Here is a 14,764-nt window from a genome sequence, read left to right as displayed (position 1 = left end):
TGTTCGGAAGTTTAATGTATGCCCTCTTGTGAACTATGATAAAAATTGAGTCAAATGTCATAGACATTGCCAAGTTATAAGAAATATAAATTTTCCTTTATTAGTTTAATAGATCATGTTTTGTAAGTTTAAGTGGAATGCCTTTTTTCTTTGAAGTGAAACACCTAATAGTAGAATGATGATTTTAAGCATGCAAGAAGAGGAAAAATAGGAAATATGAAATTCAGTTTCAATACATAGACAAGAAAATGTAGAATCAGTAATGAAGTAGAAGCTTCCTTCCTCCCTTCCCCTTCTCTTCTCCCTGCCTACCCGCCCACCTACTTTCTTACCTACCTACCTGTAACTTCAAATGAGTGATAAGCAGCAGGAACAGGATGGTAGCATTCATGCAGAAAGTCCATTCATCATCTGTGGGCCAGCAGCAAGACTCTCCATGGCTGTGTCTTTCAGTTCTGGATCTGGATGCTAGGAACTAGTATATACATGTGAGTGTTGGTGGGCTTCTAGAGATTTTAGTTTAGTTTATCTAGCTTCTCCAGGACTGCCTTTTCAAAACCCTCCAGGCACTTATATCCTGTGCCTCTGCTGTCCCAAGGTGAAGATCTGATAAGGAGGATATACAGCTTCTCTAATTTCTCTAGCATTCCCTCTTTCTGCAGTCCAGCTGCCAGGTTGAAGGATTGGCTGTGTGCAAGCCATTCCTAAACCCAGTGTTAGCTACTGCTCTCAATACAGAAGACTGAATTGCTCAGCTCCCTGTATTAATGAGTTGCTTTGATCTGATGAGATGAAAGGAGGAAAAAGCTTCTCAAATATATTTGAGTTCTAGGTAATAAGGCTATCCAGTCTGAGTAACGATTTACAAATTTACAAAGTCAAGCTTCAGCCAAGAATGTAAACACATTTACATAAACTTTAGTGGCAGTAGATCACTTTAATACATTCGTTCAGATGCCTGCAATTTCAATTTCCAATCAGGTGGGATGATATTGCTAGGAAAAGAAAGAAATCTTAAAAAATGTCCGTTTAAAAATATAGACAACCCTTGGTAATCTTTGGGCTCCAATAAAACCCACAGCATTGCTCATTCATGGGATTTATGTCAAACGGGGTTTTTTTTTTTTTCCCTTTAAACATCCCAGACTTCTTCAAAAGATCCCACTCTACTTTGCAGTTTTGTGTTAAGAAGTCTTACACAAGCCCTTCTGAGGCCTCTCAGTAGCACTGTTATAGTCTCAGCCTCAACCTTTGAGGCTGGTAACTCATCCACAAGGGTTATTAATTTTATGTTTATAATCTAGTAACCAGTTATGCTGCTAAAATGAAGTTTCCTGACAATTTTATTATGGTAGCACCAAGCAGCTGTTGTCCCTTTGATTTGACTTTATTGTGGGAACACATTATTTTAGATATTTATGTAGCTGGCTGTGGTGTGTATTGATTCCTTTTTTCTCGGTATTTCTAGGATGTTGTTCCCAGCCTGTGGTACTCCAGAATATGTCTGTCCCTCATTAAAATTAATGCAAATGAGCTTACATGGGCTTAGAAATTCTGATAAATAGCCTAGCTGGATTGAACACAGATACAGAGCCCATCAGGACTGTTGTATTTGGATGGTACCAGAAGGGGTGGATGTGCTGCTTCCTCTGGCTGTTGCAGTTCTGACGGGATTGCAGCATTTTGTGCGTATGTGCATATGCTGCCATGTGGATCACAAGGCCACCTTGCTATAAACTGTGCTTTGCAGTTATGCAATTTTCATGAATATGTGCTTGTTTCTGAAGCACTGGAATGCATTTCCATTGGATCTGTTATGCTGCATTTTGAAAAGTGGTCTTTTATTGTTTTCACAGTCTAGGTTTCTAAGCAGCTGCTATAAGTAAACTCTGAAGGAAGACAAAAGATATTTTTACCAGCAATTCCTGAAACTTTTCAGGCACTAAAGTTCATGGGTAGCAGTTTAAGTTAATTTTGTTAAGATGCTTTAACTTTAGGATGCCAGCAGTGGCATCATTCCCATTGCTAAGCATTAATGTCAGAAATTCTCATTCCTAATGCCAAGAAATTCATGGCTTATTACGATCTGGCTTAGTTTAGCAGCCTGTTGTTCTTGTGTTTCCAAGTATTCTAATTCAAAACAAATGGGAATGTTGGCAGCCTAACAGAGACCTATGTAGGAAGTAACCATTGGCAACCATGACTGCATGAGACAGGATTCTGTAATTGGAGCATTTAAGTATTAATCCTCACAAGCCAATGGAGGAGTCCTTTCCACGTTGTTCAGTGCAAGCCTTGCAACTTGATTCTCAGGCTGAATTTTTGTGATTGGGACATTATTTTCTTCAGATAATGTTTATACAAATGAAAGTATGAGAAGAGTAATTTCCTACAAAGGCAAATCCTGCTTTCTACTGTATTCAGTCTGTTCCTTAGGGATCAGTAGAAACCTCAGGTGTATGTTTGAAAATAAAGTCTGACTAAGTTCTGTAGGGCTAGATCGGGACACCCTGTCCTACAAAGCACTGGTATGCTTGTGAATAATTAGTTTCTTATCTCCACAGTAGAAATATGTAGTGAAATATGACATAAGATGTTTCACTTTGAATACAGGGAGGTTAAAATTTTATCTTCCACAGTTTAGTTTTGGCCATGTACTTAAAATGCTCTGAGACCAAGTTATTTTAGGTTATATCTAGAGTAGAGATAAAATAGATTATAAAGAATGTATAAGATATAAATTCCTTGGCTTTAAGCTTTTTAATGGGATGAGGTGAATGAGAGGGGAGAACAATTTATAGCATGTTTTTTTTTCCCTATATAGATTCAAATGCACTACAAGCTTAATGAGAGCAGGTCCATTGAATCTATTGGAGCATGCACACTTATTCTAGAGACAGAATTAGATAAATTTGATCTTTTGTCTGAAGAACAAAGATGGTTTACAATCCCTTTTGCACTTCCATTTCCCAAGGGGGCACAAGTCTGGAATATGTTCTAGTCCTGGCATGGAAGAGATCAGCTGTATCAGGCTGGTTTATCTCATCTATCAGTAACTGACCAGGCTGTGTAGCTTTTAGGACACTGCAGTTGAAGCTAAATAAATTGGCTTGTAAGGAACTCTGTGGCTACCATTGCTTGACTTCTGGTGTCTGAGATAGGTAGAAAGCATAGTTAACTGAGGACTGAGAAAGAGGCTATATTACTATTTGGAAAAGACATTCATGAATTAGTACAAATGATGACAAAGAATTATTGAAATTGAACCTGCTTTAAGATCAATGGATATTAATTGCTTCTGAATGAATTTAGAATGTAAATTAGAACAGGGTTTCTGACATCAAAGGAATAATGTCTGAATTCTGGCATGACCTTTCAAATAAGGCAGGCAAGACAGGGAGGGTAAATTATTTCAAGATGGAGCTTGATAAAGTAATATAGGTGGTGAGCCCAAAGATGGAAATTAAAGTTTATGATTATAGTATCATAGATCATAGTCTCAAAGAGACCTCGGAAAACATCCAGTCAATTTCCTTGCTCTGCCTTAGTCTCAGTTACATTTAAATCATTCCAAGTTTATCCTGCCTGATCTTAAATATCATCCCATCTCAGTGATGAGACTGTACAGCCCTGATAATCTCCATTCAGTTACCTCACTATTCCTACCATTAAAAAGCTTTCCTATTCTTAAGTTTTCTTAGCACAATGTAATTTCTTCTTGTCCTTTCCACAGCAGACTTGGAGAATTAATTAGCATCCAGCCCCTTTATAGCCATCTCTTAAATGCTTGGAAACTCCTACCCTGTCTCCCAGAATCACAGGGTGCTTGAGGGTGGAACATCTCAGTGTTTTCATTTTGATTTTAACCCTTGGTTCTCTCAATCTTTTATTTGAAAACTTGCCTTCTAGATTTCTGATTGCTCTGGAACTGTCTGCTGGGCTCTTGAGGTGTTTCTCTTCCTTCTTCGCATTTCTCATGATGGTGGTCTACTTGTACTGAATACAATAGAAGGATTATTTTGCAACTCTCGGGCGTTGTGCCACTGCTTATATGTCCAAGTATTACTGTCATTTTTGCAGTGTGGAATGTGGTTTCCGTCCGAGTTGTCTAGGTGTTTTCATGAAATACGTTCCCTGCTGTGGCTGGGTGTAGGGTGTTAGACATGCCCTTGGTCTCTGCAAGCTCTCCTTATATGGTGTTTTTGTGAGTTTCTTCTAATAAAGCTGTAATGCTCCCTCTAAAGGAATGTTTGGGGTGGTTGTGAAAGGGGAGAAGGGTTCATAAACAGAAAACTTTGGGGATCCATTTAGACTAAACTTCTTTTATGTGGCTCGTGTCCTTCGTTCCCCGTATCCTTGGGGCATTCAAGGCTAGGACAATCCATAAAGCAGACATAGCCTACAGGCCTCCCCCGAGTAGAATCCACCAGAAGGAAAGAGTAGGAGAGCTGGGCTGTGCTTAGGCATTAGCATGGTTCCTCCTTGTCTCGTAACCTGAAGAGGGCTCCATACCACCTGCTGTAAATGCAGATCAGTGGGTGAAAAGGGGTCAGCCAAGCCCTTTTGTGCCATCAAGCTGTTGCTATGGAAATCTCATCCTAAGACAGCAGAACCTGAGGGCACTGTACCACTGCTTTGTAGCTGGATGTCTGGGTAACCTTGTATTTCAGTTATCAGTTTGATATTATTCTTAACTGGTTTTATTTAGGACATGGTCAGCTTGAGGTCGTATCTTTATGGCTTATTTGCTCTGCGTATCAGCAAATGAGGTAGTTTGATGCCATATTCATGCATAAACTTGAAAATGTGAAATAAATCAGATCCTATTAAGCATAACACTCAGAATTCAAGGGCTTGAGAAACTTTGCGTATAGCTAAGATGACAAAGTGTTGTTCTAAAGTGATAAAAGCAGGTGTTTCTTTTTAGTTTCCAAGTCTGCTCCCATGTGAGAGGCTAGATAAGTGGTCCAAATTATATCTAAGAAGAAAATTTGCCAGAGCTTAATTACTTTTCATCACAGTGCCAAATAAGAAGAAAAAAAACCCACCTTGGAACTACATTGTAGTCTGTTTAATTCTCCTCATTTAAAGCCCTGAGGCAGAATTTTTAACTTTACAGTAAATTGCACTCTTTCAGTGGTAAAGCAGAACGAATTTGTAAGCAACAACTTGTGCTCCTTCTACATTGCCATTGAGGTAAAAGCGTTTTTTTTTTGTTCGAAAACATAAGGAGTTTTTACAAGGTCTGCAGCTGTGTTGTTTCAGTGTAATATGGTTTTATCATTAATCAACACTTTCCTCTGATGACTTCTGCTAAGGTTATGGACATTTATTCTATCATTATTGATTAAAGTGATTGTATTCGGCCTGGGCTATTAGATCTTGGTGTCCTGTGAGTTAGACGGTGGTATCATCTAACTTTGCTTCCTACTCTGGCCAGTAGTGCTTTTCTGCATGCTGGGCAATTGAGTGCATCAGACTGTGCTCAGTCAATCCTACTTAAGTCAAGCCTTTCATCACAAAGCCTCCATCAGCTTGTCTTCTGCAAGGAGACTTTATCAGTAAGTCAGCAGAAGGGATTAAGACCACAGCCATTTAGCCAGGTGTGCTGTGCAATGTACAGTGAAATGTCAGTGTTGTAGCCCCTCAGTTCCACATTATTATTTCATTGGTAAGGAGTGTTTTGCTGAGAGATCGCTCTGTCCTTTTTTTAAAGCAAATGTAATGAAGCCAGAATTCTTGTACAAGCCCAAACCTCTGTTGTAGTATCTGTCTATGTTGTCAGTATCTTAGAGGAAGATTGCAAGAATTAAAAAATGGGGAAAAAAAATCTGCCGTTTTTCTCAGCTGTTGGTAGTTGCTTTTTTGGTGAAACTCTATGGAAGTTGCGATTCTTTACTTCTTTAATGCAGATAAAGCCAGTTGATTTGCCCGTCCCATATATTTTACCTTTAAGCAGTCATCTAATTCCCTCTTAAAGCTAACATCTCACTCTGCCCTCATATGAAAGTATTTTCTCAAGAAATAGCTGGTATCTACTGTATTTTGAATGTTTTAATTTTTCTTTATCTTTTTTTAATACAATAAAAAAGTTAATAGAAAGTTCAAAGTTTGAGTGCATGGAATGAGATCATTGATTTTCAGAAGGTTACTGTAAATTTTCTGTTATTTTCAGTTCACTTCTTTGTACAGGCAAATATTACCACTTTCACCTCTCTATAAAGCAACACTTTCACCAAGCGTCACTGCAAGCATGTACTGTTTCCCTTTCTAACCGTTTGTAGTTAGCTTAAAATCCAGTGATGTTTATGAGTGGCTGAGATTATTTATTCCAAGTGTGCAGTAATGCATGATGCATTACTGAGATGCATTCATCAACTGTGAATCTCATTTGCTCCTTTGCTGTATATTCATTTAGTTTTATTTGATACCACTGGCAGCAGTAACTAATAAAATCTTAAATAATTCTGTTTTGGGCAGATTTTACTCTCTCCTTGAGTAGGCTCGTCTCTTGTGAGAGATCTTGAAAACAGAATTCCATATTGAATGTAGGCCAACAGTGTCATGCTGTAAAAGGACAGTCAGGGAACTGTAAAGAGGGATGTAGCCTTTGAGGCACAGGAAGTAACTAATCTTCAGTTGTTAGAAATGGTGAGACCTCTTTCCAGTGCTAGTCATAACATCTTAAAAAGATGTTGACCAGCTGGACAGTCCAAAAGCAAAGAAAAATCATCTGGTGCTTTAAATATGATGAACAAGTGTGTGTGTGAAGAATAGAAGACTGTGTGGATGTGTTTTAGTAATTTTCAGATAGGTGAAAGGATTTTGCATAGCAGAAAGTAATAATCTGTTCTTTTTGTCCATTATGGAGACAAGAAGATGTCAGTGTGACCCGTGACTGCACTATTCATGTTGGACTTTTAAGAAAATGTTCCTGAAGGTGAGGATAGTCCTCAGTGTGCTTTCTACGTGTCAAGCAATATTTGGAAGTTTTCAGATCTTCCACTGGAGAGCAGAATTTGGTTGTTTGAAATTCTTTCTGTGTTTGTAGATGCTTTTCAGGACATTAGATAGTAATCTAAGTAATGTTTCTAGGTTGCTCTGACACAAGTACAGGAATCTCATCTGATTTCTAGCAGGTGCTCTTAGTATTTTTACTGTCACAGGTTCAGAAGAAAAGAAAAAGAAAGGCCCAGGAGTGAAATGTCTAACTTGGTTCTTCAGGGAAGGCATGTATGTACCTAAGAATAAGCCGTTACATGTTGTTAAAAGGATGCCAATGACAAAAGAAGGAGCACATGCAGGATGGTAGTTCTGAGTCATCATAATCCAGTGGTATCAGTGTTTAAAGTGATGTGTCTTGTAACAAGGCAGAGAGTACAGAAAAGACAAAAGAGCATCTTAGCTACAGCTGGTAGGATTTCCTATATTCTCATTTTGATTATGTCCAAAGCAACACTTTTGGGGAATCTCTTCTGTGTCAAATGAGAGAGAGGGAAAGAGAGATAAGAGGTTTTTTTCTGCCATCCGTCTGCCTCCCTTTATTTCTCATCAAACATTTGGTCTTTAAAGTAGTTTAAATTTAGTTAAAAGTGAAAAGTGTCAATACAAGCTTTTGATTAAGACAGATCATAATTTTCTGTTAATAATCTAACTTATGAAAACATTCTGAAGCAGTTTCTATTCTAGTACCATCAGGGAGGGGAAAAGGAATGCACTGTAACTGAAAGCAGTCCCCAGTAGTTACAGTGCTGCAAAAACCAGCTCTGCATTTTGCTTCAGGCCTACATTCCCCTTAGGCTGCTTGCTTGTAGTGGTGTCAGGGTAATAGCACCCCATAGTGCAAAAACCACTCTGTATGCATATGAGCATCACAAAATGCTGTGGTCAACTGAATTATGTATGTTTCTCTTCTGGGGATGCAGAAGTTTTCTTGCAAGATATATGCAGCTATGGTTGCATGCTACACCTTAAGGAAATAAAAGCATTAAGGGAGGACACAGCTAGTGTTTCAGCTAAATTGCTCTATTATATGTATATATTAGCGCTCATCTTGCTGTCATCAGATGCTTAGTGAGATCTGAGGAAGGCTGGTGAGACAACTAAAGTGAGTTGGAAGCTTTAACATCAGGCTGCATCTTGACCTGGCACTGAAGGATGAATCAGTCCATCTCTTCTTATTTAAAATAATATGCTGGACCTTGGTCAAAAATATTACTGATATAAACAAATGGCATAGTTGATAGATCATTCTGTTGCTAATATAATACCTGAGTATTTTTCCTTATTTTGGTAAAGTCCTTTTTCTTGATTAAAGTTGGCAGCTATAGGGATAAAAGGATGTCTGAAATACTGTAACTGATAGGTGTTCTAATGAAATATATTCCCCAAAGGCTTGAATCCTACCCTTTTCTGTGAGAGCTGTGACTCTTCAGAAGGGTTGACTGATTTTAGGAGAGATTGTAAGACACCTGCTCCGAGTACGCTGATGATTGAACAGATCTGGAAGCAGTACCTGAGCTTCCCAGCTTACAGCCCAGCATTTTAAGGAAATTTGAATTTGCTGCTCATTTGCCTTAAACCTTTATCAACAAAAGTAACACAGGAGGTGCTTAAGCAGCAGCACAAGCATCTGCTTCGTTGAGGAGGAGTTTTTTGCCCGATGCAGTAACATGGTGTCTTCCCTGAGGCAGGTTACCCTCCCTGTGAATTAAATCCCTAAATCTAAAGTTGCTGGCCTGGTGATCATGAGGTCAAGCATTGACACCTCTCCTTGTCAGCTCCTCTATTACTTGCAAGAGGAAGTTGTCTTCTACACAATCAAGGAACCTCCTGTTTTGCTTGTACCGGGCCATACCATCCCTCCAACAGATATCAGGGTGGTTGAAGTCCCCCATGAGGGCAAGGGCCTGCGACCGTGAGGCTGTTCCTATCTGTCTATAGAGTGCTTCATCCACACAGATTCCCCTTGATCAGGCGGTCTGTAACAGATCCCCACAGTAATGTCTCCCATCGCTGTTCTCCCTTTAACCCTGACCCATGAACTCTCTGTCGACTGCTCACCTGTCCCCAGACAGAGTTCCATACTCTCCAGCCTATCCCTAACATAAATAGCAACTCCCCCTCCCCGCCTGCCAGGCCTGTCTTTTCTAAAGAGCCTGTAACCTTCCATTCCAACACTCCAGTCATAGGAGCCATCCCACCATGTTTCTGTGATGCCTATTATATCATACCCCCATAGACGTGCACACATCTCTAATTCCTCTTGTTTCTTCCCCATGCTATGGGCATTTGTATACAGACATCTGAGCTGAGCTCCAAATGAACCCGACCCATTGGCTGGAGTGGCTGAAATAGCTCTGGATCACTCCAAGCATTTATTGTAGGTGCTGGCAATTGAGTGGGTGTGCTGGGATGGAACGATGCCCTCCTCCCCCAGCACATCTAGTTTAAAGCTTTCTTGACCAGCCTGGCAAGCCTCCTACCACAACTGCTCTTCCCCTTTGTCGTCAGAGCAGCTCCACCAGTCCCCAGTAGACCTCGCCTCCCAAATCGAGTCCCATGTTCTAAATACCCAAACCCCTGACTATGGCACCATCCTTCTATGCATTTATTAACCTGGCCAATCCTCCTAGCCTTTTTAAGGTCCTCCCCTTTATCCTGGAGAACTGACGAAAAGACCATCTGAGCTCCAGAGCCCCTAACCACCTCTCCAAGGGCTCTGTAGTCCTTCTTAATGATGCCCAGGCTAGTGCTGTTAATCATGAGCACCCACATGGACCACGAGAAGTGGGTAATAGTCAGCAGGACTCACTAGACAAGTCAGCCTCTCAGCAGCATCCCTGATCCAAGCCCCTGGTAGGCAGCACACCTCCCTTGAGACTGGGTCAGGCGGACACATGGGTGCCTCTGTGCCTTTCAAAGTAGAGTCACCAACTACTTTGACCCGCCGCTTTTTCCTGGAGGCGCCAGTAGTGATCTTCTTTACTGGTGCGTCAGCTGGTTGTTTATTTGTCAAGGTGTGCGTTTCCTTGTTAACCCCCTGCAGAACTGCGAAGCGGTTCTGGGTGGGGATGTCAGATTTTGGAGGAAGCCCCTTGCTGTTAATTGTCCTCTTCTCCTGTGCCATTAAAAAATAAGGATTGGGATGCTAATCTTCCAGTGCCTCAGATTCATTTTCTCCTTAAGGATGGGAAGACTATTTGCATCTACATTGATTAAATGGAATACATTTGTTGTTTCAGATGCATTCACAGTGAATTGTTATAATTCAGTCTAGCGTGTGTAGGGTCCTGGGGGAAAACAACCAAGTGCAATATATAAATACATGATTAAAAATAATTTAAGTGTGGTGACAGCTGGAAAATAACCATAGAAGTTGAATCTTTGGTAGATTTTGTGTAAAAGGGGAAAGGTGAAGAAAATCTGAAACCGAATTCTGAATTGCAGGTTAAACTGCATGCTGAGTATAGGAGGAAAAAATTTTTATTTGACCACTGAATTACAATTATTTTTAGGAGCTCTCATCAAGAGGCCTTGTTTATAGAATGTAAACTTGTAACTGAGTAGTCCTCTTTTTTCTCCCAGTCCTTCATTTTTCCTAGGATTTAAAGCGAGATCAGATTTAATCAACATTGTCTGTTACCACTGAAACTAAAGTAGAAAAGGGCAATTGAGTCATCCAGTCAGATCTCCTCCTAAATAACCTTTGATTAACTTTTTATTTGTGGGTGCTTAAGAAAACAGTTTGCTTGCGTCATTTTTCTTTGACTACCAGACCCCCCAGCAAATGAAACCCTAGAAACCAGCTGCTGTGACATTGAGGTGTTTGATTTGTGTGAGAGGGTTGTGTCAAACTTCTGCTACTCTGTTTTTTTTAGTAATTATGCTGCATTTTAGAAGCTGCCAGTCTGCAATGCAAGGTAGAGAACAGCTGAACAATTAAAACTTGGCTGTAGTAAAGCACTAATGTGTTTGTAACACATATGTTCACCTTTCAGAAAGAAGCGTTCCATATTTATTCCATGGTAACAATAAATTGTTGTTGGTTTTCTCAATTTACAAGTCAAAAGGCAAGTTTTTAGTACATCGGCCCTCAGTCTGGGCTTCACTGCCCACTTGCCATGTACCAGCCCCATGGCAAATGCCGTATTCAAGGCGCAACACCACATACTGGTAGAGGAAAGGTCCGTCTCAAAAATGCCCAAAATCTAGCACAACTAGCTCGAGCATTCCTGCTGACCAGAGAGGTTAGCAAAGGTGCAGATTAGAAAACTTAATTTGAAAACAAGCCTCTTAATATTCAGTTTATAGTTATGTCAAAATCTGTTGAGACATACGATAGTTTTATGATAATTAACAATGGGAAATGATAGAAGTCTTGAAGTTTGATTTAGATAAGTACCAGAAATATGGATGTTTATCCATCCTACACATACCTCTTGACCTTTGCAAAGTTTCTGGTTCTTCAGACCTTGAGGAAAGCTAGGCATGTATTCTCATTCTGCATTTTGTTCCCGCTAGACTCCACGAGACCAGAGAAAGAAAATTACTTATTCATTTTTGAGTTTCCTCACAGAAGGGTACTTTTGGTTGTGAGTGTTTTGGTTTGTTTTGTTTTGGGTTTTTTTGGTATTGTGGTTTGGTTTCTTTTGGGGGGGGGGCAGTTTGTTTTGGTTTTTGTTTTTTTTTTTTTTTTTTTTCTGTTTGCTTTACTCATTATTTTGGTAGCTACAAAGCTGGAATAGATCTATATGTTTGGTTTAATAACATAATTCAGGTCTGGATCATGTGAATCTTTTAGGTCTATTTTTTTGGTGCAAATTGCATGAATTTTCAGAGTTTTCTTATTCTAGTCTGTGAGGTTAGTAAGCTTCTGTGGCAAGCTTAATGATGGATGCCTTGGAGACCTGTGCACTAATTACGCTCTAATTTTTTCTCAGACTGTCTAGCTCTTTGTGGTAGGTTGTGAACTTGATTCCCAGCATCAAACGTTACCAGCTCAACTGTAATGAAATAAGAAGCTGCTTACTGCATGACATGAAAAGGCTGCACTTAGCAGTTTTCGTGTGGTGATGGTAAGCAGGTTTGGAGCCGGAATGATGCTTGGCAGTTTCCTTGTTCAGATATTCTAATCAGTACCACTGCAACTTTTTCTCAATGCCAGAATTCTGCCAAACATCTGGCTGGGAAGTTGCCCTCGGCAGCTGGAGCATGTGACCATCAAGCTGAAGCATGAGCTGGGTGTTACAGCTGTGATGAACTTCCAGACCGAATGGGACATTGTTCAGAATTCCTGGGGCTGCAACCGCTACCCGGAACCCATGAGCCCTGAAATCCTCATGAAACTGTACAAAGAGGAAGGTCTTGCCTATGTCTGGATGCCAACCCCCGATATGAGCACTGAAGGTGATAATGCTTAGGCCATTCTCGCAGTAAATTAATACTGCTCTGCCAGTTTAATGAATGTTTTGGGGCTGTTGGTTTTCTTTTGTTTAAGTTTTTGCATAAAAAATATGGCTAACACACAAGGTACAATTTCTCTGTGTATTGTCTCTAACAAATCATATTTTCTTCTAGGCAGAGAGGCCATTTAAAGTACTCTGTGTCTGATAGTGTATGTGTGTTTGGGTTTAAAGCCATGTGACATTGATAACTGTTTGACTGGTTTTGCTTTGAGCTTGAATTCAGCCCATGTAATGAAAGTATGCTCTGTATGTGGAAAACTGCAAGCTTGCACAGCAGGACAGCTTGCTATCCTTGCTGGTTAAAAATGAAGAGACAGTGCTGTATGTCTGTCTCTGCTATTCCCTTTTCCCCTAGAGTAGTTTTTCTTTAGCTGTAGTACCCCAGTCTGATGATTTTCCATACAGTTATTTATATAATTATTTGTAATTAATTTACAATATGCATAGCACCTGATGTTGTAACATAAATTACTATTTTTAATTCCTCCATTGGAATGCTCAGTTCAAACTCTTGTTTCCAACCAGCAGGTTAGAAAGTGTGCATGTTGTCAAATGAGTAACCTACCAGCAGAAGAGAGTGCTTTCAACGGAGTGAAATACTGCTGCCACAAATAGAGCTGTCATATCGGTAATAGGACATCAGGGGAGAGAGGAGCCCTTAAAACAGGGATTTGAAAGGGCTTAATGTCAGTGCTAATCTGTGCCATGAGGAAAAGTTAAGCTCTGATGTTTCAGTTCCCAGGGTAACAGGGAGAAAAGGCATCAGAAAATATGGTATATTCATCCATTTGGGAGTGAGAAAAACTGTGCTGTGTTGTTTAACCATATGCTTAGTACACAATTTAGTTGTATCAGTATTAGGTTGATAGGAAAATACTCTTTTGCTTTCCCTCCCTTATTATTGATGTAAAGGCCTTTATTGCAAAGTTTTGAAAAGCAATAGTACATAGGTAGCTTCACAAACCTCTGGTACTAAAAAAAACATTTCATTTTTGGCTTGCTAACTTTAACGCTATGGAAGATGCGCTGTTTGACATAGTTCGCTACCTTGTCTCAGTTCCTGTGAAAACAAATATGCCACCCTCCCAGTGTTAATCAGAATGTATATTTAGAGACGACTTTGGGCATTTTATAGATTTTTTTGTGATCTATGTTGCAAGAAAATACTAAGTTAGGGTAGAAGGTCATTTGAAAAAAAAAAAACCCAAACCCCTAAGTATGTCAGGTTTGCCATTACAATTCACAGTTTGTCAGGCTGTGCAGGCATAATCTCAACCATGAGCCTAACTTCCTCAAATGCAAATCAACATGTCTTGTTTTTAACCTTAGGAAGAATACAGATGTTGCCACAAGCTGTCTGCCTCTTGCATGGGCTACTGGAGAACGGACACACTGTCTATGTTCATTGCAACGCAGGTGTTGGCAGGTCTACAGCTGCTGTCAGTGGCTGGCTGAAGTATGTGATGGGATGGAGCTTGCGGAAAGTTCAGTACTTCTTGGCTTCCCGGAGACCTGCTGTCTACATAGACGAGGAAGCTCTTAATCGTGCTGAAGATGATTTCTACCAGAAATTTGGGCATCTTCGTTCCTCATGCAAAATACAAGAGTAGAAAAGCAGAAGTGGAAAAGGAAGGTGAGGAGGAATCCTTACATTTGAACCCCAAGGACTTAGAAATCATGAGTCAGACACCTGCCTCTCCTCTTCAGATTATAAACTTGTCATAAAAGTCGTGAGAACTTTGTTAAATAAGTGCCTTTGAGTTTTTTTTATTTGCTTTCTTTAAGCTGATATGATTCATGTTTTTAAGCCTTTTGCTGCAAGTGTGAGACTTAGAAACTCTGCAAAGGGTAACTAAGATTTACTTTAACTGCTTGCCTACAGGAACTGAGGTTTTAGGGTATACACTGAATAAGATATGAGGTGAAATAGCTAGGCTTGGCAATATTTCAGTGACAAGAAAGAGAAGGCATTCTCAGAAAAACAGATACAAAGTTTGACTAGATGAAGGTTCAAATTAGGATGGATCTGATCATTGTCAAAGCTGCTCAGTTGTTTTAGGTGGAGTGTACACTATTGAAGTGTTTTCTGTTGATTTTGTAGACAAGCAGTGTTAATGAAATAGACCAGAAGAAAACTCATTTTTTAACTCAGTTTCTTAACCAAAGCTAATGTCTAATGCAGTGAATTAAAATTTGCTCTCTGCCTATCTAGATAATGTTAAATACTATGAGTTATAGATATATTCTTTTATGCGATCGGGATTATGCTGGGATGTGTCATGAAGAGAGGAATCAGC

At 39.8% G+C, this 14,764-nt stretch overlaps 1 protein-coding gene across 1 annotated transcript in view; it reads left to right on the top strand.

Annotated features, from left to right (window-relative positions):
* EPM2A (EPM2A glucan phosphatase, laforin) overlaps nt 1-14,346 on the top strand; it is a 45,543-nt gene extending 31,197 nt beyond the window's left edge. The window contains exons 3-4 of the mRNA XM_080616523.1: nt 12,167-12,408; nt 13,797-14,346. Coding sequence (XP_080472649.1) covers nt 12,167-12,408; nt 13,797-14,077 — 523 coding nt within the window. The 3' untranslated portion in view covers nt 14,078-14,346. The remainder of the gene's footprint in view (nt 1-12,166; nt 12,409-13,796) is intronic.
* Nucleotides 14,347-14,764: the final 418 nt, after the last annotated feature.

Source organism: Psittacula echo (genome assembly GCF_963264785.1).
Source record: "Psittacula echo genome assembly, chromosome: 4".
NCBI classification, from domain to species: domain Eukaryota; kingdom Metazoa; phylum Chordata; class Aves; order Psittaciformes; family Psittacidae; genus Psittacula; species Psittacula echo.
Note: the sequence above shows the minus strand (reverse complement) of the source record. Positions and strands in the feature narration are given on the sequence as shown.